The 21,030-nt window shown below is 42.1% G+C and overlaps 1 protein-coding gene across 1 annotated transcript in view; it reads left to right on the top strand.

Annotated features, from left to right (window-relative positions):
• The window catches only part of TMEM163 (transmembrane protein 163), a 174,997-nt gene that overhangs the window by 27,957 nt on the left and 126,010 nt on the right, over positions 1-21,030 (top strand). The window contains exon 2 of the mRNA XM_056533239.1: positions 2,365-2,484. Within this exon, the coding sequence (XP_056389214.1) occupies positions 2,365-2,484 (120 nt within the window). The remainder of the gene's footprint in view (positions 1-2,364; positions 2,485-21,030) is intronic.

The raw sequence follows: 21,030 nt of genomic DNA, 5'->3' as shown, positions 1-21,030 counted from the left end.
TACAATGATACCCAATTTATATAGGTTTTTGTTTTATTTGACTACTTTTAAAAAATAACCATGTAAGAAAATAACTATGCTTAAAGGGGTACTCCGGTGAAAACCTTTTTTCTTTTAAATTAACTGGTGGCAGAAAGTTAAACATATTTGTAAATTACTTCTATTAAAAAATCTTAATCCTTCCTGTACTTATTAGCTGCTGAATACTACAGAGGAAATTCTTTTCTTTTTGGAATGCTCTCTGATGACATCACGAGCACAGTTCTCTCTGCTGACGTTATAATAATAATAATAATAATAACGCTTTATTTATTGCTGTCCTTAGTGGGATTTGAACCCAAGTCCCCAGCACTGCAAGGCAGCAGTGCTAACCACTAAGCCACCATGCTTCCCTTAGCATATGTCTGCTATGCATGGTTGCTAAAATGGACAGAGATGTCAGCAGAGAGCACTGTGCTTGTGATGTCATCAGTGTTCCAAAAAGAAAGGAATTTCCTCTGTAGCATTCAGCAGCTAATAAGTACTGGAAGGATTAAGATTTTTTAATAGAAGTAATTTACAAATATGTTTAACTTTCTGCCACAAGTTGATTTAAAAGAAAAAAGGTTTTCCCCGAAGTACCCCTTTAACCCCTTCCGAATATAGGACGTATGCCTACATCCCATCTTGCGACAGGTTCAAGCAATAGTATGCATACGTCCAATTGATTGCCTGCTCTGTGCAGGAGATCGGCGGTGGGAACCCGGGATCCCATCGCAGCTGCCAAGACCAAGATCGCGCTTCTCTTGGCAGCATTAACCACATAGATGCCGTGTTCAGTACTTATCATATCGTAAAAATTGTACCAATAAAGAGTACAGCTTATCCTGCCAAAAAATAAGCCGTCACACAATTGCGTTGGACAAAAAATAAAAAAGTTATGACTGTCAGAACATGACAACACTAAAAAGAGGAAAATAAGTATTTTGTTGTGAAAAAAAAAAAAAAGCTATATAAATTGTGTATTGGCATTGTCCTACCGACCCAAAGAATAAAGTTAACATCATTCTTACTGCACAGTGAACGCCATAAAAAATTATGGAAAAAAAAAACACCAGAAATGTTCAATTTTTTTATAACATTTTTGAGTTTTTCGCAAAAAAAAAATGCTGCATTTATCAACAAAAATGTAAAATTTATATAAAGTACAATATGTCACGAACAAACATTCACAGAATCACTTCAGCAAAAGCTATTCAAAGTTATTATAATTTAAAGGGGTACTACTGTGCTGACAACTTATCCCCTATCTAAAGGATAGGGGATAAGTTGCCTGATCGCACGGGGTCCCCAGAGGCCTCTGGGGACCCCCGCAATCTCGCACGCAGCACCCCGCTCTCATCAGGCCCCGGAGAGAACCTCGCTCCGGGTCTGATGACTGCCGATCACTGGGCCGGAGTATCGTGACGTCACGGCTCCGCCCCCATGTGACATCACGCTCCGCCCCCTCAATGTAAGTCTCTGCCATAGACTTGCATTGAGGGGGCGGAGTGTGATGTCACACGGGGGCGGAGCTGTGGCGTCCCTATACTCCGGCCCCGTCATCAGACCCGGAGCGGATGTTGGCTCCGGGGCCTGATGAGAGCGGGGTGCTGCGTGCGAGATCAGGCAATGATCAGGCAACTTATCCCCTATCCTTTAGATAGGGGATAAGTTGTCAGCACGGTAGTACCCCTTTAAAGAGACACACACCAGATTTGTAAAATTGGGCTCGGTCGTTTAGCCGTCACGCCCCCTCTCATAGACTTACATTGAGGGGGCGGGGCATGACATCATGAGGGGGCGGGGCTATGACGTCACAAGCTCCCAGTGCCAGCTCCAGCGTTAGGAACAGTTTGCTCCAAACGCTGAGCAGCGGAGTACCACTTTAAAGGAGATATCTCATGTGGAAAAAAAATTTACGTAGAGACGGCTGACATCACTGGCAGTCACGTCTATCCCCTCCCATCATGCACTTTTTCTTAAAGTGGCGGATACCCAGTGTAATGAAGAAAACATTAGCCACATGTGTTTTCTTCATTACAATGGCGGGAGATTGTGTCTGCTGCAGTTCCTACGCCCATGGATACAATGTATAGCTATTGGGGGAGATTTATCAAAACTTGTGCAGATGAAAAGTTGCCCAGTTGCCCATAGCAACCAATCAGATCGCTTCTTTCATTTCTGAAAAGGTCTCTGGAAAATGAAAGTAGCTATCTGATTGGTTGCTATGGGCAACCGGTCAATTTTTCATCTGCACAAGCTTTGATAAATCCCCCGCAATGATTATGTATGTTACGGCTGTTCATATCATAACATTTGTACATCTGTTTTTCTTTTATTCAGGTTTATTAGAGAGCAGCACAAAACTTAAGCCACAGGAAGCCCAAAACTACAGGAAAAAAGCCTTATGGGTATCGTGGACGTCCATTGTTGTCACGTTGGTGTTGGCGATCGCGGCTTTTAGTGAGTATCTATGAGATTTTATCGTACGTTACCAAACATCAGGACCCGTTTCCGTCCACTAAAATGATTCCCTCATTGTTTCCCAGTGAAAAAGTAAATGCCCCCCCCTACCTAGCAAAGCAAACTACCTAACTTGTCTGCCATTGACTAACGCCCCTCATACTTCTACATCCCACCTCTTTTAGTTTTTTATCGGATATGTGGCTTTAAAAAAAAAAACTCAGATACCCAGATTCTCTGTTTAAAAAAATTAGACAGTCCCAAAAAAAGAGTGTTGTATTGTAAAACCTCACATAGGGGTGGATCGACCAGCTAGACCAGAGGTCCCCAACCCAGTCCTCAAGACCCTCCAACAATCCAGGATTTGAATTGTAAATGAAACTGGAAAAAGACCAGAATGTTGGTGGGCCTTAAAGGGATACTCCAGTGGAAAACTTTTTTCAAATCAACTGGTTCCAGAAAGTTAAACTGGTGCCAAAAAGTTATACAGATTTGTAAATTACCTCTATTAAAAAAAAATCTTACGGTAACCCTTCCAGTACTTATCATCTGCTGTATGATACAGAGGAAGTTCTTTTCTTTTCAATTTCTTTTCAGTCTGACCACAGTGGCTCTCTGCTGACACCTCTGTCCATGTCAGGAACTGTCCAGAGTAGGAGCAAATCCTCATAGCAAACCTATTCTGCTCTGGACAGTTCCTAAAATGGACAGAGGTGTCAGCAGAGAGCACTGTGGTCAGATTGGAAAGAATTACACAACTTTCTCTGGAGCATACAGCAGCAGATAACTACTGGAAGGATTAAGAGTTTTAAATAGAAGTCATTTACAAATCTGTTTAACTTTCTGGCACCAGGATTACCCCTTTAAGGACTGGGTTGGGGACCACTGCCTAGAGTATGAGGGGATTCTTTGGTGAACCCACAGGAATTGGCCCCAAATGTCTGCAACACAGCCCGGTGGAAGCCCAGATGGAACAAGTGAGGACTACCTAGGGGGAATGCTGAAGGTACTAGTCCTCTGTGGTCAAAGTCTGGGTCACAGTGACCATGGTGGTTGGAGTGCTTCCATAGAAACTCCTACACTCTTCCATTTTGGTAGGGTGGTATCAGTATGCTCATAGGGCACTCTCAGGGGGACTATCCTGCTTTGGGTGCCCATTGTGGTACTGTGCAGTAAGAGCCGGACACAACAGCAATGACTTACAGTTCTCCTTCCTGAAGATCAGCAGTAACATGTCCAAGATGGAGGTACGTCACTCTAATACAGACTCAGGCAGGCTTGGCTTTGACATCATAACCACGCCCCTCGTGACATCACACCCCCTCCATTCATGTCTATGGGCGAGGGTGTGATCTCACGAGGGGCGTGGTCATGGCATCACGATCACGGGCTCCGGCCTTGCCCCCTCCCACAGACATGATTGGAGGGGTGTGGTCGTGTCATCACAAGGGGCGTGGTCATGACATCACGATCACGGCCTCCGGCTCCGAGCGTTCTGAACAAAATGTTCAGAGCACTGGAGCACCCCTTTAAAGGGGTACTCCGCTGCTCAGCGTTTGGAACAAACTGTTCCGAACACTGGAGCCGCCACCGGGAGCATGTTGTGTCATAGCCCCGCCCCCTCATGACGTCGCACCCCGCCCCTCAATGCAAGTCTATGGGAGGGGGCGTGAAAGCCGTGACGCCCCCTCCCATAGACTTGCATTGAGGGGCGGGGTGTGACGTCATGAGGGGGCGGGGCTATGATGTCATGAGCTCCCGGTGCGGGCTCCAGTGTTCGGAACAGTTTGTTCCAAATGCTGAACAGCGGAGTACCCCTTTAAGAATGTAAAAGCCCATCTTGATCTGCTGTCCTGCCATATAGTAGCTGTGCTGCCGATAGTAATACGCGGTCATGTGATTGCGGCCTGAGATATGCGCTTCCCATGTCTCACATGACTGTACTATGCACTTATCTCATTGACGACATCAATTAGATTATGACTCCATTTACACAGTAACACAAGTAGCAGAATAGTTTATTGTTAGTTCCGTCCTCTGAGATCGGAGAAGCCGGGTAATGTTAAAATAGCAGCATAGCGATATTCCCAAAATACATTTCTACTGCTGAATAAATGAATCAGACGACTTTTAACCCTTTGATTTTCATTTTTGTATTTTTCTTTTTTCCTCCCTGTTCTTTATTAGCCTTAAAGAGTTACTCCGGTGGGAACAAATTTTTCTAATCAACTGGCTCCAGAAAGTTAAACAGATTTGTAAATTACTTCTATAAAAAAAAATCTTAGTTCTTGCAGTACTTATCAGCTGCTGTTTGCTCCACAGGAAGTTGTGTAGTTCTTTCCAGTCTGACCACAGTGCTCTCTGCTGACACCTCTGTTTGTGTCAGGAACTGAGCATGTTGGATACATTGTTTTTGCGGGATTACTTTTGCTGCCACAGAAGTCTGTACAAGAACTTTTCTGTCATACACTGATCTTAATGTGGGCCAAACGGTCCGGCCAGTGCCAGCCTGTCCTCCAGGTCATGGGGGGGGGGGGGACTTCCCATGATGCCCCTCACTGAATGTTGAATCATAGATTCCCACCAAGAGGGGGAGTAAAAGGGAGTCCTATATTGCACTTTGCATCTCCCCAACCCATCAATACACGAGTCCCACTAGTTTAAAGGGGCACTCTGTTGCCCCAGTGTTTGGAACATTTTGCTTCGAACGGGTGACGGGGGTCGTAACATCATGACCACACCCCTCGTGAAGTCACGCCATGCCCCCTCAATGCAGGTCTATGGGAGAGGGTTTGGCGGCCACCAAGCCCCCTCCCATAGACTTGCATTGAAGGGGCATGGTGTGATGTCATGAGGGGCGTGGTGTGATTTCATGTGATGTGCGTGGTGTGATGTCATGAGGGGCGTGGTCGTGACATCATGACCCCCGCTGACCACACTCAGTTTAAAAAAAAAACGCTGGGTGATGCACAGAGATTGCAGGGTTTGCAGTAGGGACCCCTGCGATCAGACATCTTATCCCCTATCTTTTGGATAGGGCAATAGATGTCTAGAGGCAGAGTACCCCTTTAAGTAATTTGCACTTGAGAACTTGAGAGCAAGAGAACCCTAACATCTGAACATACATTGGCAGTAGACATTTTCGTGTAGACACGCTAAGAGCACTCCGAATCTCAACTCAACTTCTATAAAAGCACTATTTCAAGGGACAGTGACCAAATCTACATTCTATCGACTCCTAAGTTGTATTATCTGAAGCTGTTTGGAAGAAACTTTCTTTTCACTGGAAATTGCAAAAGGTGGGCGGAGTCAGCTTGTGACTCCAGTCTAGTCATTTTTGGACCTTATCTGTCCAAAAATAAGCCGGCTGAGGTCATAAGCTGACTCAGTCTGGATGAATAGGGTTAGGCACGGGTCTGACAGGAATTCTCCCGTTGAGTCCGGTTGCCATACCCCGTAATTGTGATGTAAATGCAGCCTAAGATATAGTACCACCCCTACTTGTTTTCTAGTCTCTAGGGGGCCAGGTTAGCTTTTTATGGCCTTCTTACTGCCATTGCACTGTATTCACTTATGATGCCCTTATATTAAGGGACATTGATTTCCATTGATTTAAACCGGGAGTCTCCAAACTGTGGTCCTTCACTACAACTCTCGGAATGGAGGATAAAGCGTGTAAGTTTTTTGTCTCCGAGTCATCTTAGTCAGAGGGGATAAGGCTGAACAAGGGCCTCGCTTCATACACTAATATCTTTGTTGGCCTCTGGTTGGAATTAGTGCTTCTTGGCTGCCCAAAGGTTTATGCGTTAAAGGGGTACTCCATCCCTAGACATCTTATCCTCTATCCAAAGGATAGGGGATAAGATGTCTGATTGTGGGGGGACCCCTGCAATATAGCACGCAGTACCCACCTGTCACTGCTCCGGAAGCGCTGGAGGGTCTGGCTCCCGACCACAGGACGGAAGATTGTGACGTCACGACTCCGCCCCCGTGTGATGTCACGCCCTGCCCCCTCAATGGAAGTCTATGGGAGGGGGCGTGACAGCTGCGTGCTTTATTGCGGGGGTCCCCAGCAGCGGGACCCCCGCGATCAGACATCTTATCCCCTATCCTTTGGATAGGGGAAAAGATGTCTAGGGGTGGAGTACCCCTTTAAAGCCTATGTCCCCAATAAGTTGGCTGTTCAGGCATGGCGTGCCGGGATGACACTTTCCTTTTACTAATAAGTCGATACGTCTCCAGTCTGTCTCAACAGTGCGAAATATAAATTCACCAGCGCTCAATGTGCGACCTGAGGAGGTTGTGTCAGCCCCGAGAGGGATTATTGGACTTACCTACTCCCTCTCTGCAGAACTTAGCATATATTAAAGGAGGCAATTTATACGGAAAGAATGGCGGAGGCGCCGCGCAGGAACACATTACCATATAGCATAGAATGAGGCCGGGGAGCCGAGCTTACGCCACGTACTGGAGTGTGAATAGAGTTCTCCATCTCTCCGTGTTGAGAGTCAGAAGCGTTATCTCACGGCTGGTGAACATTCACTCCATTAAAATATGGAAATAAGACGCGGCAACTTACGCCAGTGAATAAAACAAGAGGGGAAACTTTAAGAAAGCGAAACGTCAATTGGAGATGCAATTATCCAAATATTTTAATGTGAATATTCAAGTGTAATATGGATAAGGTGCAGTAATGTCTGACAGTAATTCTAAGTACAGCGCCATTCATTGAGGATGCCCTCGGAGTTTGGAATGGAGATGAATCGGTCATACACCAGCACTACACTGCTCAAAAAAATAAAGGGAGCACTTAAACACCACAATGTAACTCCAAGTCAATGACACTTCTGTGAAATCCCACTGTCCACTCAGGAAGAACACTGATTGACAATCAATTTCACATTCTGTTGTGCAAATGGAACAGACAACAGGTGGAAAATAAAGGAGTGGTTCTGCAGGTGGTGACCACAGACCACTTTACAATTCCTATGCTTCCTGGCTGATGTTTTGGTCACTTTTGAATGCTGGCGGTGCTTTCACTCTAGTGGTAGCATGAGACGGAGTCTACAACCCACACAAGTGGCTCAGGTAGCACAGCTCATCCAGGATGGCACATCAATGCGAGCTGTGGTAAGAAGGTTTGCTGTGTCTGTCAGCGTAGTGTCCAGAGCATGGAGGCGCTACCAGGAGACAGGCCAGTACATCAGAAGACATGGAGGAGGCCGTAGGAGGGCAACAACCCAGCAGCAGGACCGCCACCTCCGCCTTTGTGCAAGGAGGAGCAGGAAGAGCACTGCCAGAGCCCTGCAAAATGACCTCCAGCAGGCCACAAATGTGCATGTGTCCACTCAAACGGTCAGAAACAGACTCCATGAGGGTGGTATGAAGGCCCAACATCTACAGGTGGGGGTTGTGCTTACAGCCGAACACCATGCAGGACGTTTGGCATCTGCCAGAGAACATCAAGATTGGCAAATTCACCACTGGTGCCCTGTGCTCTTCACAGATGAAAGCAGGTTCACACTGAGCACGTATGACAGACGTGACAGTTTGGAGACACCTGGAGAACGTTCTGCTGCCTGCAACATCCTTCAGCATGACCGGTTTGGCGGTGGGTCAGTAATGGTGTGGGGTGGCATTTCTTTGGGGGGCCACACAGCCCTCCATGTGCTTTCCAGAGGCAGCCTGACTGCCATTAGGTACCGAGATGAGATCCTCAGACCCCTTGTGAGACCATATGCTGGTGCGGTTGGCCCTGGGTTACTCCTAATGCAAGACAATGCTAGACCTCATGTGGTGGAGTGTGTCAGCAGTTCCTGCAAGAGGAAGGCATTGATGCTATGGACTGGCCGCCCATTCCCCAGACCTGAATCTGATTGAGCACATCTGGGACGTCTCGCTCCATCCACCACAGACTATCCAGGAGTTGGCGGATGCTTTAGTCCAGGTCTGGGAGGACATCCCTCAGGAGACCATCCACCACCTCATCAGGATCATGCCCAGGCGTTGTAGGGAGGTCATACGGGCACGTGGAGGCCACACACACTACTGAGCCTCATTGTGACTTGTATTAAGGACATTACATAAAGTTGGATCAGCCTGTTATATACTTGTATATAGGAGCAGTATTATAGTAGTTATATTCTTGTATATAGGAGCAGTATTATAGTAGTTATATTCTTGTATATAGGAGCAGTATTATAGTAGTCATATTCTTGTATATAGGAGCAGTATTATTGTAGTTATATTCTTGTATATAGGAGCAGTGTTATAGTAGTTATATTCTTGTATATAGGAGCAGTATTATAGTAGTTATATTCTTGTATATAGGAGCAGTATTATAGTAGTTATATTCTTGTATATAGGAGCAGTATTATAGTAGTTGTATTCTTGTATATAGGATGCAGTATTATAGTAGTTATATTCTTGTATATAGGAGCAGAATTATAGTAGTTATATTCTTGTATATAGGAAAAGTATTATAGTAGTTATATTCTTGTACATAGGAGCAGTATTATAGTAGTTATATTCTTGTATATAGGAGCAGTATTATAGTAGTTATATTCTTGTATATAGGAGCAGTATTATACTAGCTATATTCTTGTATATAGGAGCAGTATTATAGTAGTTATATTCTTGTACATAGGAGCAGTATTATAGTAGTTATATTCTTGTATATAGGAGCAGTATTATAGTAGTTATATTCTTGTATATAGGAGCAGTATTATAGTAGTTATATTCTTGTATATAGGAGCAGTATTATAGTAATTATATTCTTGTATATAGGAGCAGTATTATAATTGTTATATTCTTGTATATAGGAGGAAGTATTATAATAGTCCTCTACATAGGGAATTATTGTAACTTTATTCCTTTATATCATACAACATACCGTACTTCAGGGTTTCAAGTATCACACTCTATTAACCATGTGTAAGTGGTCTGTTCGGTTTGTCATAGATATATTGCAGCATTTTGGAGCTTGACTTACAGACTTGCCTGAGATCTGTCTTTGCTTCCAAGGATCAATATTATATTCTGGACATTTTTGCCTGGGAGAGACGTTTTTTTTACCGTAATCTGCAGTTACTTTATATTCTGTGGTGTTTCCCCCTCTAAATAATTTATAAGACCGCTGGATTTATTATATATTGGTTGAAAAAGACAAAAAATGGCTGCGGATCTCTTGATAATATGTGAATATTGTTCATTAAAATACGATATGTATCTGTGGTGGGTTATATAAAATCAATCTGATTATTATGACAGAACACGAGGTGTTAATGGATGTACAGTACAGGCCTAGATTTATTATGGATCTGTAATTTGTGATCGAAAAGTCAATATTCACCATTTTATCATCATATTTTGTTTTGGGGGGGGAATATCATTTTGATAAAAATTTGCGCCAGATTTGTTGAAAAAGTGGCGCAGCACACATTTAAAAATACAAAATGGTCAAAAAGGGGACGGGGCTTAACTTGCTCCATATTTGAAAAAAAAAAGAAAACCCAAACAAACAGTCTTTAACTAATACACCTCAGAGGGGATAAAAGTATTGCGCAATCTTAGACTATCTAGTCTTAGGCTAGGTTCACATTGCCGTTCGCATCCAATCGGACCCTAAAATGGGTCAGATGAAAACGGCTAGTGTCGCGTCCCAACGGACCCCATTCACTTGCATGGGGTTTGTTGGTGATCAGGTAATATTACAGGAATTAAGCGGAGAAAAAAATAGTGCTTGCACAATTTTTTTTTTTCTCCGCTAAACTCCCATCCTTCTGGCCGGATTGCCAACGGAACTCCAAATAGTGGAGTCTGATGGTCTTGCTTTAGTAAAACTAAAGTTTTTGAATATATATCCTATTGTGTTGTTTTTTAGTTTAAGGAATAAACAGTATGCAGTAAACTCTTGGGCTCCCTCTAGTGATGACAACAGGCAGACATAGTTTTATCATTTCACTCTCCTGAATATGCAGAGAATTTAGAGCTCTGTATCAAAAAGACCAAAACTCCGGCCACTATAAAGATATATTAGGAAATTCATTGGTGCGGAATTCGGAACCTTTTTAGATGAAGGGGTGATATGTGCCTTAACACCTCAAGGACACAGGTCATACATTTACTGAAAGTGCTAAAATACAGTTGTGGTTGGTTCAGGCTCACTGATTGGAACCTCGGCTGGATAATTGCGGGCTCCAGATCAGCTGAGAGGATGGCCGGTGGTCCCATGCCGTCCAATCAGTGCTCTGCTAATCTGGTCTGCTTCTGCTTGTTGGACAAGCGGAGCACCATTAACACTGATCTATGGCAGAGTATTTTACAATGTGTGCAATAAAATGATTACATGTAATAGTCCCCTATGGGAATAAACAATAGTGAATAAAATTATAGAAAAAAGTAATAAAAATAAATAAATGTAATAAAAAATAAAGTAATTAAATAAAGTAATTAAAAAAATGTAAATAAACCCCATCCCTAATAAAAAGTTTTAATTACCCCCTTTTCCTATTTTTTTTAAAGAAATGATTTAAACAAAAATAAACATATTTTGGTATTTCCGCGTGCGGAATTGTCCGAACTGTCAAGATATAATGTTAGAAAAAACGGATGGTGAACAGCGTTACAGAAAACAATTCCAAATGTCAGAATTGCTGATTTTTGGTCGCTTCCTATATCAGAAAAAAAAAAGTTCATAAAAAGTGATGAAAAAGTACCATCAAAATACTACTAATAAAAGCTACCAATCACAGCGCAAAAAATGAGCCCTATATACCCCGTGTATGGAAAAATAAAAGTGTTATAGGGTCAGAAGAGAACAATTTTAAGCACACTCATTTTCTTACAATAAGTTGCACATTTAAAATAAAATAAAACAAAATGTATAAAAATCAGGTATTATAATCATATGGACCTAATGAATAAAGAGAACGTAAAGTACACTGAGTAGAAACGGATTATTTTTTTGTTTGCCAATTTTGTGCGAATAATTAATTACAAGTAATTAATTAATTAATTGATAATTTAATTTTTTTTCGTGGTAAAATGAATGATGCCATTACAAAGTACAATTGATCGCACACAAAAAAAAAACAAGCCCTCGTAAGGTCTTTAGATGCCAAATTAAAAGAGGTGAGGAGAAAAAAAATAAGTGAAAAAATAAAAAATCTACATCCTTAAAAGGGTACTCCGGTGGAAAACGTATATTATTATTTATTTATTTTTTATCAACTGGTGCCAGAAAGTTAAACAGATTTGTAAATTACTTCTATTAAAAAATCTTAATCCTTCCAGTACTTATTAGCTGCTGAATACTTGAATACTACAGAGGATATCCTTTTTGGAACACAGAGCTCTCTGCTGACATCATGACCACAGTGCTCTCTGCTGACATCTCTGTCCATTTTAAGAACTGTCCAGAGTAGGAGAAAATCCCCATAGCAAACATATGCTGCTCTGGGCAGTTCCTAAAATGGTTAGAGATGTCAGCAGAGAGCACTGTGCTCGTGATGTCAGCAGAGAGCACTGTGTTTCAAAAAGAATTTCCTCTGTAGTATTCAGCCACTAATAAGTACTGGAAGGATTAAGATTTTTTAATAGAAGTAATTTACAAAACTGTTTAACTTTCTGGCACCAGTTCATTTAAAAAAAAAGTTTTCCACCGGAGTACCCCTTTAAGAGGTTAAGGTCACGGTTAATTTCTTTAATGAGTCCTAGTAATTAATTAGTCTTTGGGTATATGCGTTTGCTTAAGCAGTGGTCTCCAAACTGCAGCCCTCCAGATGTTGCAAAACTACAACTCTCAGAATAAAGTGTGCAAGTTCTTTGTCTCCAAGATGGAGTTATTCATCCTTGTCAGAGAGGATAAGGCTGGACAAGGGCCTCTGTTTAATTCACTAATCTCTTTCCTGGCCTGCGGTCGGAGTTAGTGCTGCTTGGCTGCCCAAAGGTTTATGCATTAAAGCCAAAATGTGGACCCCAAACTGTTGCAAAACTACAACTCCCAGCATGCTCGGACAGCCGTTGGCTGTCCGGGCATGCTGGGAGTTGTAGTTTTGCAACAACTGGAAGTCCAAAGTTTGGACACGACTGCTTTACAGTGTTTACTAGTTATACAATATGCATTGAGCATCGCTGCAGTTATTTTTCCAATAGGATCGGAATTGCGGTCTCTTCTAGCTATTACAGGATGGACAATACAATGTATTTTACAGTCTCCTGATATTTCTTTGAAGGCTAATAGAAGCAGGAGGGGTTTTATTTAATTTTTTTTATTATTTTTTTTATTTATTTTTTCCATTACTCAGTGTGTTTTTTGCTGAATAGGCTTCCAGGAAGATACAGTCTGGGACACTTGCCGTCTCTTAAGAAGCTTCTAAGATTGATCATGTTGTCCACTTCGCCTGTTTATGTAGCTGCTGTAATATCATAAGAGAACGCGGCTTCGTTAGGAATACAAGACAACGCGGCTTCACGTGGAGGAATGTAAAAAGCCAGGATAACAAGACCGCTGCTCGAGCTTCTATAGAGGAATCAGTCTTGTCTTGTCCCAATAGACTGATGACTGCAGTGTAGAGATAGGGGGCAGTATTATAGTAGTTATATTCTTGTATATAGGAGGCAGTATTATAGTAGTTATATTCTTGTATATAGGAGGCAGTATTATAGTAGATATATTCTTGTATATAGGGGGTAGTATTATAGTAGTTATATTCTTGTATATAGGGGCAGTATTATAGTAGTTATATTCTTGTATATAGGAGGCAGTATTATAGTAGTTATATTCTTGTATATAGGAGCAGTATTATAGTAGTTATATTCTTGTATATAGGAGGCAGTATTATAGTAGTTATATTCTTGTATATAGGAGCAGTATTATAGTAATTATATTCTTGTATATAGGGGGCAGTATTATAGTAGTTACATTCCTGTATATAGGAGCAGTATTATAGTAGTTATATTCTTGTATATAGGAGCAGTAATATAGTAGTTATATTCTTGTATATAGGGGGCAGTATTATAGTAGCTATATTCTCGTATATAGGAGCAGTATTATAGTAGTTATATTCTTGTATATAGGGGCAGTATTATAGTAGTTATATTCTTGTATATAGGAGGCAGTATTATAGTAGTTATATTCTTGTATATAGGGGCAGTATTATAGTAGTTATATTCTTGTATATAGGGGGCAGTATTATAGTAGTTATATTCTTGTATATAGGAGCAGTATTATAGTAGTTATATTCTTGTATATAGGGGCAGTATTATGGTAGTTATATTCTTGTATATAGGGGGCAGTATTATAGTAGTTATATTCTTGTATATAGGAGCAGTATTATAGTAGTTATATTCTTGTATATAGGAGGCAGTATTATAGTAGTTATATTTTTGTACGTAGGAGCAGTATTATAGTAGTTATATTCTTGTATATAAGAGGCAGTATTATAGTAGTTATATTCTTGTATATAGGAGCAGTATTATAGTAGTCATATTCTTGTACATAGGAGGCAGTATTCTAGTAGTTATATTTTTGTATATAGGAGCAGTATTATAGTAGTTATATTCTTGTATATAGGAGGCAGTATTATAATAGTTATATTCCTGTATATAGAGCAGTATTATAGTAGTTATATTCTTGTAAATAGGAGCAGTATTATAGTAGTTATATTCTTGTATATAGGAGCAGTATTATAGTAGTTATATTCTTGTATATAAGAGCAGTATTATAGTAGTTATATTCTTGTATATAGGAGAAGTATTATAATAGTTATATTCTTGTATATAGGAGCAGTATTATAGTAGTTATATTCTTGCATATAGGAGCAGTATTATAGTAGTTATATCCTTGTATATAGGAGCAGTATTATAGTAGTTATATCCTTGTATATAGGAGCAGTATTATAGTAGTTATATTCTTGTATATAGGAGGCAGTATTATAGTAGTTATATTCTTGTACATAGGGGGCAGTATTATAGTAGTTATATTCTTGTACATAGGGGGCAGTATTATAGTAGTTATACCTTTTAGCAGATATTTATGACTTTTATATGTAAGGTCTGTCTTTATCTGTATTACTCAGCCTTTATTTTTTTAATGTTATTTTTTTTGCCCCCCCCCCCCCCCCAAAATAAAAAAAAATTTAACATTTTGGTAAGTATGTATTGGTCTTGTGACACAATCTCCAATACTGGAACCAATTAGTATTGTAACCTGAGAGACCACAGTATATAACTCAGTGCCAAGGGCTGACTGGGCATGCTGGGAGTTGTAGTTTTGCAACAGCTGGAGGCACCCTGGTTAGGAAAACATTGGGTGTAAAGTGTGTACTTTCTTATTATGCAAACAAGTAAAAATAACCAGAGGACATATTGATTTCCTGGAGAACGCTCCCCCTCACCTTCCACAGAAATCAATGTTTCTTTCTGCTCCCGATCGGTGAGCGCCGCGTTCTTGTCTTATTTGTGACCAGATCAGCGATCGCAGTCATTAGGGCCATTGGAAGCTGCTTTATCATCCTTTATACTGTCCACTTTTCTGGTCATTCACACTCACGTGTTTTGCGAATCTCTGTGATTTATCTGCTTAACGTATATCATCCCATTATTTATTTACGGCTGTTCAATCAATGTTAATATTCATGGGGGGGGGGGGGGGGGTAACATTAACATGAGAGTCGCGGCTTTACACTGTATTGATCATTGTTGCATCTCCTTCATTATACGTAAGGGCTCGAGCCTCAATGTGAAGTGATGTTAATTTCTTCTTTATTTATTCTAGTATTAGGGATTATTACCTGGGCCTTGTGCACAACTACAGGGGGGCAAAAAAGTATTTAGTCAGCCACCAATTGTGCAAGTTCTCCCACTTATAAAGATGAGAGGCTGTAATATTCATCATAGGTTATAACCTCAACTATGAGAGACAGAATGAGAAAAAAAATCCATAAAATCACATTGTCTCATTTTTAAAGAATTTATTTGCAAATGATGGTGGAAAATAAGTATTTGGTAAAAAAATTGAATCTCAATACTTTGTTATTTCCCCTTTGTTGGCAATGACAGAGGTCAAACGTTTTCTGTAAGTCTTCACAAGGTTTTCTCACACTGTTGCTGGTATATTGGCCCATTCCTCCATGTAGATCTCCTCTAGAGCAGTGATGTTTTGGGGCTGTCGCTGGGCAACAAGGACTTTCAACTCCCTTCAAAGGTTTTCTATGAGGTTGAGATCTGGAGACTGGCTAGACCACTCCAGGACCTTGAAATGCTTCTTACGAAGCGGTGTGTTTGGGATTGGTGAGATTGGGATCATTGTCATGCTGAAAGACCTTGCCACGTTTCATCTTCAATGCCCTCGCTGATGGAAGGAGGTTTTAACTCAAAATCTCATGATACATGGCCCCATTCATTCTATCCTTTACACAGATCAGTTGTCCTGGTCAATTTGCAGAAAAACAGCCCCAAAGCATGATGTTTCCACCCCCATGCTTCACAGTAGGTATGGTGTCCTTTGGATGAAACTCTGAATTCTTTCTCCTCCAAACACGACGAGTTGAGTTTTTACCAAAAAGTTCTACTTTGGTTTCATCTGACCATATGACATTCTCCCAACACTCTTCTGGATCATCCAAATGATCTCTAGAAAACTTCAGACAGGCTCAGACATGTACTGGCTTAAGCAGAGGGTAATGTCTGGCACTGCATGATGTGTGTCCCTGGCAGCGTAGTGTGTTACTGATGGTAGCCTTTGTTACTTTGGCCCCAGCTCTCTGCAGGTCATTCACTAGGTCCCCCTGTGTGGTTCTGGGATTTTTGCTCACCGTTCATGTGATCATTTTGACACCTTGTGTGGAGCCCAAGATCGAGAGAGATTATCAGTGGTCTTGTATGTCTTCCATTTTCTAATAATTGCTCCCACAGTTGATTTCTTCACACCAAGCTGCTTGCCTATTGCAGATTCAGTCTTCCCAGCCTGGTGCAGGTCTATAATATTATTTCTGGTGTCCTTTGACAGCTCTTTGGTCTTGGCCATAGGAGTTTGGAGTGTGACTGTTTGAGGTTGTGGACAGGTGTGTTTTATACTGATAACAAGTTAAAACAGGAGCCATTAATACAGGTAACGAGTGGAGGACAGAGGAGACTCTTAAAGAAGTAGTTACAGGTCTGTGAGAGCCAGAAATCTTGCTTGTTTGTAGGTGACCAAATACTTATTTTCCACCATAATTTGCAAATAAATTCTTTAAAAATCAGACAATGTGTTTTTATGGATTTTTTTCTCATTATGTCTCTCATAGTTGAGGTTATAACCTATGATGAATATTACAGCCTCTCATCTTTATAAGTGGGAGAACTTGCACTATTGGTGGCTGACTAAATACTTTTCTGCCCCACTGTATATGTCTCTGAGATATACAATGGAGGAAAAAAGTATTTGATCCCCTGCTGTGCTGATTTTGTACTTTTGCCCACTGACAAAGAAATGATAAGTCTATAATTTTAATTGCAGGTTTATTTAAATAGTGAGAGACAGAATAACAACAAATAACTATATGACCCCTCCTCCTCCTCCTGTGTCACTACTGGTCATTACTGTCCCCTTATCTCCCCCTGTGTCACAGTCATTAGTGTAGCCTGATCTCCTCCTGTGTTACAGTCATTACTGTCCCCTCATCTCTTTCTGTGTCACAGTCATTACTGTCCCCTCATCGCCTCCTGTGTTACAGCCATCATTGTCCCCTCACTTCCTCCTTTGATACAGTCATTACTGTGCCCTCATCTCATCCTGTGTTACAGTCATTACTGTCCCCTCATCTCCTCCTGTGTCACAGTAAATACTGTCTCCTCATCTCCTCCTGTGTCACAGTAAATACTGTCTCCTCATCTTTCTATGTAACAGTCATTACTGTCCCCTTATTTCCCCCTGTGTCACAGTCATTACTGTCCCCTCATCTCTCTATGTTAGTCATTACTGTCCCCTTTCTCCCCCTGTGTTACAGTCATTACTGTCCCCTCATCTCCCCCTGTGTGTCACAGTCATTAGTGTAGCCTGATCTCCTCCTGGGTGCCACAGACATAAGTGTCCCCCCATCTTCTCCTGTGTGTCACAGTAATTAGTGTCCCCTCATCTTCCTGTTTTACAGTCATTAGTGTCCCCTCATCTCCACTCTGTGTGTCACAGTCATTAGTCTTCTCTTCTCCCCCTGTGTATCAATAATTACTGTCCCCTTACTGTCCCCTTTTTTAGGAAGAAGAGAAATTCCAGCATGGCAATTTTCCATAAAAACATAAATTTTATCCCAAAAACAACACACAATACAATATGACATGGCAGAGCAGGAAGTGACGCATTTCAGGTTCAACTAAACATTAGTCATACTTGGTACAACGAAGGGTGAGTTAGACCCAAAACGCATCACTTCCTGGTATGGGCTGGTGTAGATTTGTAACAAATTGAGGCCTTTGTTACAAATTGTACGACAGTTTAGAAAAATAAAAAAAAAGCATCTAAAATAATGTAACAATTACGTTTCAGAAGACATGAACACCAGTGGATATGGATCCACTGGACCTGTGTGGCAGATGACTCGGACCGTACCAGGGATTTGGATATGCTAATTTTGTCGTGATTTCACGGCCCGCCCCTTTCAATACAAGTCTATGGGAGGGGGCGTGGTGGTCGTCACGCCCTCTCCCATAGACTTGCATTAAGGGGACGGGCCGTGATGTCACGAGGGGCGGCGCCATGACGTCACGCTGCTCATGCCATGACGTCCCCCGTATTGCCCGTCATTACGCTCAGAGCGAACTCGCTCTGTGCTGTAATGATAGCGCGGTGCCGCAGCGGGGATCCCGGGGGTCCCCAGCAGCGGGACCGCGGCGATCTGACATCTTATCCCCTATCCTTTGGATAGGAGATAAGATGTCTAGGGGCGGAATACCCCTTTAAGTCAATGTTGCTGTATACCAGGCAAGATGGCCGACTCCATAATCATTAGAGGAAAATAGAATAAAAATTACACATAAAATAAGCACGGTCAGGGGCGTAGCTATAGAGGTAGCAGTCGCACTGGGGCCCTGGTGCCTAAAGTGGCCCTTAAGCACATCTGCCCCATAAGAGACCAGTATTACTATCTGCATTTGGGGCCCTGTTGCCAATCTTGCATTGAGTCTTGGGTTCAAATCCCACCAAGGACAACATCTGCAAAGAGTTTGTACGTTCTCTTCATGTTTGTGTGGGTGTTCTCTGGTTTCCTCTCACACTTCAAAACATACTGATATGGTTAGGCTGCATTAACAATATGGCCCTCATTTACTATTCTAAACCCGACTTGTTTTGTCGTTTTTTTTTGGGCGCATCTTTGTCTGCAACATGTCGCAGACATCGTGCGCCAGTCTGCGACACGATGCGAAATTTTTTCCCGACGGACCCGATGTGGATTCTCCCAAACCCAAAAAAGGGGCGTAACCCGACATTTCTGAGCTTTCCCACGTATTTATAAAGGTTTCCAACCCGAATTTGTGGAATTGTTGTGGATTTTTTCCCGACAACTCAGAGGAGTTGGAAACCAAAACCAACAAAACCCACGTGCGACAAACAGGATGCAACATAATAATAAATACCAGGGGAAAAAAGCAGTCGGGTAAGAAAGCAAGATAGACTTACAACCCGATTTTCTAAGTAAATGAGGGCCAATGTTTGCAGCCTACAGCTGCCGAGTCCGGCTGGGGAGGGGAAAACCGGGCACAGATGGACCGGCGCCAAAATCCATTCACTTTAATGAGCCGACTGGAGTCCAACAGTGACTCCGTTTGGCTCATTTTTGCCCCGTATCGTGGTATGCTGCGGTATTAGGTCCGGTGGGAAAACCAGATAAGGGGCAAAAATGTGCCAAATGGAATCCCCCTTTGACTCGGGTCGCCTCATTGAAATGAATTGGATACAGGCCCGGCTGGGATACGGGAGCGCCCGGTTTTTGCTCCGTATACAGTTCCCGTATAATTAAATCATAGTGTGATCCCACCCTTAGATTGTGAGCTCCAATGGGGACAGAGACCAATTTGAGTGTTCAGCGCTGCAGAATCTGTGTGAGCTATATAAATAAAAAGTTATTATCAAGAAGCCGGTGATATATCTGTGGTAGTGGGGTGTGATGAGGGCAGATGTTGTTACCCTAGGGGCAGATGGCATTATCCTCTTGTATTTGTGACGCCAGGGCGTGGTCTATCCTCGATACCACCCGAAGGTACACCGATGGATCCTGGGCTAGGCACGGGGGCAATAATGACTCCGACGCCAAGTTACGGACAACGGTAAAGTCTATACAGTTCAGCCAGGGCCCAAGGAGGTGACCAGTGACGCAGAGATCTTAAGGGATTGCTGGGACTTGTAGTAAGACTGAACAATTGAATGCAGACCACACTGACTTGACTTGACTCATAAAGCTGTGACTTTATCTTACATGACTTGATGGCGGCTGCAGGACTGGACTTTGAGGTCTCCAACACTCTGGACACACACACTAGGCGACTGCACTGGACCTCAGCCGAAAGAGAGAAGCTCCACCCAGGGCTTATATGGGGGAGACTAGCAGGGATCCCATAGGTCACTCTTGGGGTCACCTGGTCACTGGTACCTCCTGGGTAACAATCACATGACATATCACATGGTATAACTCTTAAAGCAACAAGACATTTTATAATACAATACACTGCAGAACATATGTACAGGGGGGAAACAAGTACAAGGGGCCCTGGGGACACTGAAGGGAGGCGGCTGGACAGGACAGCAAGGGTACGGGGCAACATCTCCCATACTGGGCCACCACGTATTTAACTTTCATTCCATATTTGTCTCTCTCATACGACATGCTGTAGTCTATAGATTCGCACACATTTTGCCCCCATGGGAGTCATGTGACTTAATGACATTTTGTACAATTATCGCCTGGTTTAATTCCTGCTCTTTCCTGGGTATTTCTGCTGATGAGGCCTCAGCAGATATTGTGTAATATATGAAATCATCACCAATGGGGATTTGTAGGAAAACGCAATTTTTATGTGCCTAGTGCAGTGTTTCCCAACCACTGTGCCTCCAGCTGTTGCATAACTACAACTCCCAGCATTGTCTGTGTCAGAAACTGTCCAGAACAGGAGCAAATCCCCATAGCAAACCTCTCCTGCTCTGGACAGTTCCTGACACGGACAGAGGTGTCAGCAGAGAGCACTGTGGTCAGACTGGAAAGCAGCTGATAAGTACTGGAAGGATTATGATTTTTAAATAGAAGTAATTTACAAATCTGTCTAACTTTCTGGAGCCAGTTTGATTTCTGGAGCCAGTACTGCTTAAAGTTATGCCTCTGGCTTCAATCCAAAATTATCCAAACCAGGTAAATGCCGGATTATAGAATCCCCTTGGCCCATTCACACTATGTATTTTCTAAACTGAATTGTTTTCACTTAGATTCTCAGAGACGCGTAGGATCTTTGAAGGCGAAACCAGTACATAGATCAGTGTTTTCCAACCAGGGTGCCTTCAGCATTTGCAAAACT

This window comes from Hyla sarda, chromosome 8 (genome assembly GCF_029499605.1).
Source record: "Hyla sarda isolate aHylSar1 chromosome 8, aHylSar1.hap1, whole genome shotgun sequence".
Classification (NCBI taxonomy): domain Eukaryota; kingdom Metazoa; phylum Chordata; class Amphibia; order Anura; family Hylidae; genus Hyla; species Hyla sarda.
This window is presented reverse-complemented; position numbering and strand designations above follow the sequence as displayed.